Here is a 1181-nt window from a genome sequence, read left to right on the forward strand (position 1 = left end):
CAACCACCTGGAGAATCTTCACCCCGATCCAACCATCTGGAGACTCTCCAACCCAAACCAAGCGCTGAAGGTTCAACTCCTCAGCCCAACTCAAATCAACCCAACCCAACCACCTGGAGACTCCAACCCAACCACCTGGAGACTCTCCAGCCCAGCCCAAGCAGACGCAGACCCAGCCCCTCACCTGCAGCTCCTTCAGCTTCTTCTGGAGCTGCAGGGCCAGGGCCTGCTCATCCTCGATCCTGCCGTTCTGCTGGTGGATCTCAAACTCCTTCCTGCAGAGGAAAGAAGCGGGTGGTGAGGTCCCACCTACACCCCCGGGCGGGTTGTACCTGGGATGGGGGACCAGCCTCACTTCTTTAGCTTCTCCTCCAGCTGCTGCTTGTCGTTCTCCAGATCCATGATGTTCTCCTGGGTCAGCTTCAGGTCACCTTCCAGCTTCCTCTTGGCCCGTTCCAGGTCCATCCGGATCTTCTTCTCCTGCTCCAGGGAGCCTTCGAGCTGGGTGGGAACACGGAAATGGGGAGAAACCTCAGGTTTTCCTCATCTCTGCCCCAGAAGCTCCTTGGCGGGTCAAGGGGTGGGACCGGTCACACACTCACATCGTCCACTTGCTGTTCCAGCTTGACTTTGCCCTTGGTCAAGGTGTTGACTTTGTCTTCCTCGGCCTGCAGGTCATCCAGGGTCTGCTGGTGGGACTCCTGCAGGGCCTTCTTCTCCTTGGTCAGCTTGGCGATGGTCTCGTCCAGCCCCGCCATCTCCTCCGTCAGGTTCTTGACCTGTGGGAGAAGTATCCGGTCTCCGGTTCGGTGCCAGGAGCGGGTTCACCTTGGCCAACGAGGCCACTTCAATGCAGAGAACTCAAAGCGTGTTGGGTCTTCTTGATAAACCCCACCCAACCAGATTTGGGTCTTCTCAATCTGATCCAACCTTCCTTGGGTCTCCTCAACCCAACCCAACACATCCCACCCAGCCTTGGGTCTCCTCAATACAAACCAACCGGATTTGGGTCTTCCCAACCCAACCGGCCTTGGGTCTCCTCAACCCAACCCAACCAGATTTGGGTCTTCCCAACCCAACCAGACTTGGGTCTTCTTAATCTGATCCAATCTTCCTTGGGTCTCCTCAACCCAACCCAACACATCCTATCCAGCCTTGGGTCTCCTCAATACAAACCAACC

The 1181-nt window shown here is 56.8% G+C and overlaps 1 protein-coding gene across 1 annotated transcript in view; it reads right to left on the minus strand.

Moving 5' to 3' along the window:
* Positions 1-127: 127 nt before the first annotated feature.
* Positions 128-1181, minus strand: part of LOC113940816 (myosin-6-like) — a gene marked incomplete at both ends in the record, with an annotated part of 8708 nt that continues 7654 nt past the window's right edge. Inside the window, 3 exons of the mRNA XM_027631966.1 lie at positions 128-275; positions 356-501; positions 603-779. Of these exons, the coding sequence (XP_027487767.1) occupies positions 128-275; positions 356-501; positions 603-779 (471 nt within the window). The remainder of the gene's footprint in view (positions 276-355; positions 502-602; positions 780-1181) is intronic.

The sequence above is a fragment of the Corapipo altera genome, unplaced genomic scaffold, assembly GCF_003945725.1.
Source record: "Corapipo altera isolate COAL_440 unplaced genomic scaffold, ASM394572v1 58614, whole genome shotgun sequence".
In the NCBI taxonomy this organism is placed as follows: Eukaryota; Metazoa; Chordata; class Aves; order Passeriformes; family Pipridae; genus Corapipo; species Corapipo altera.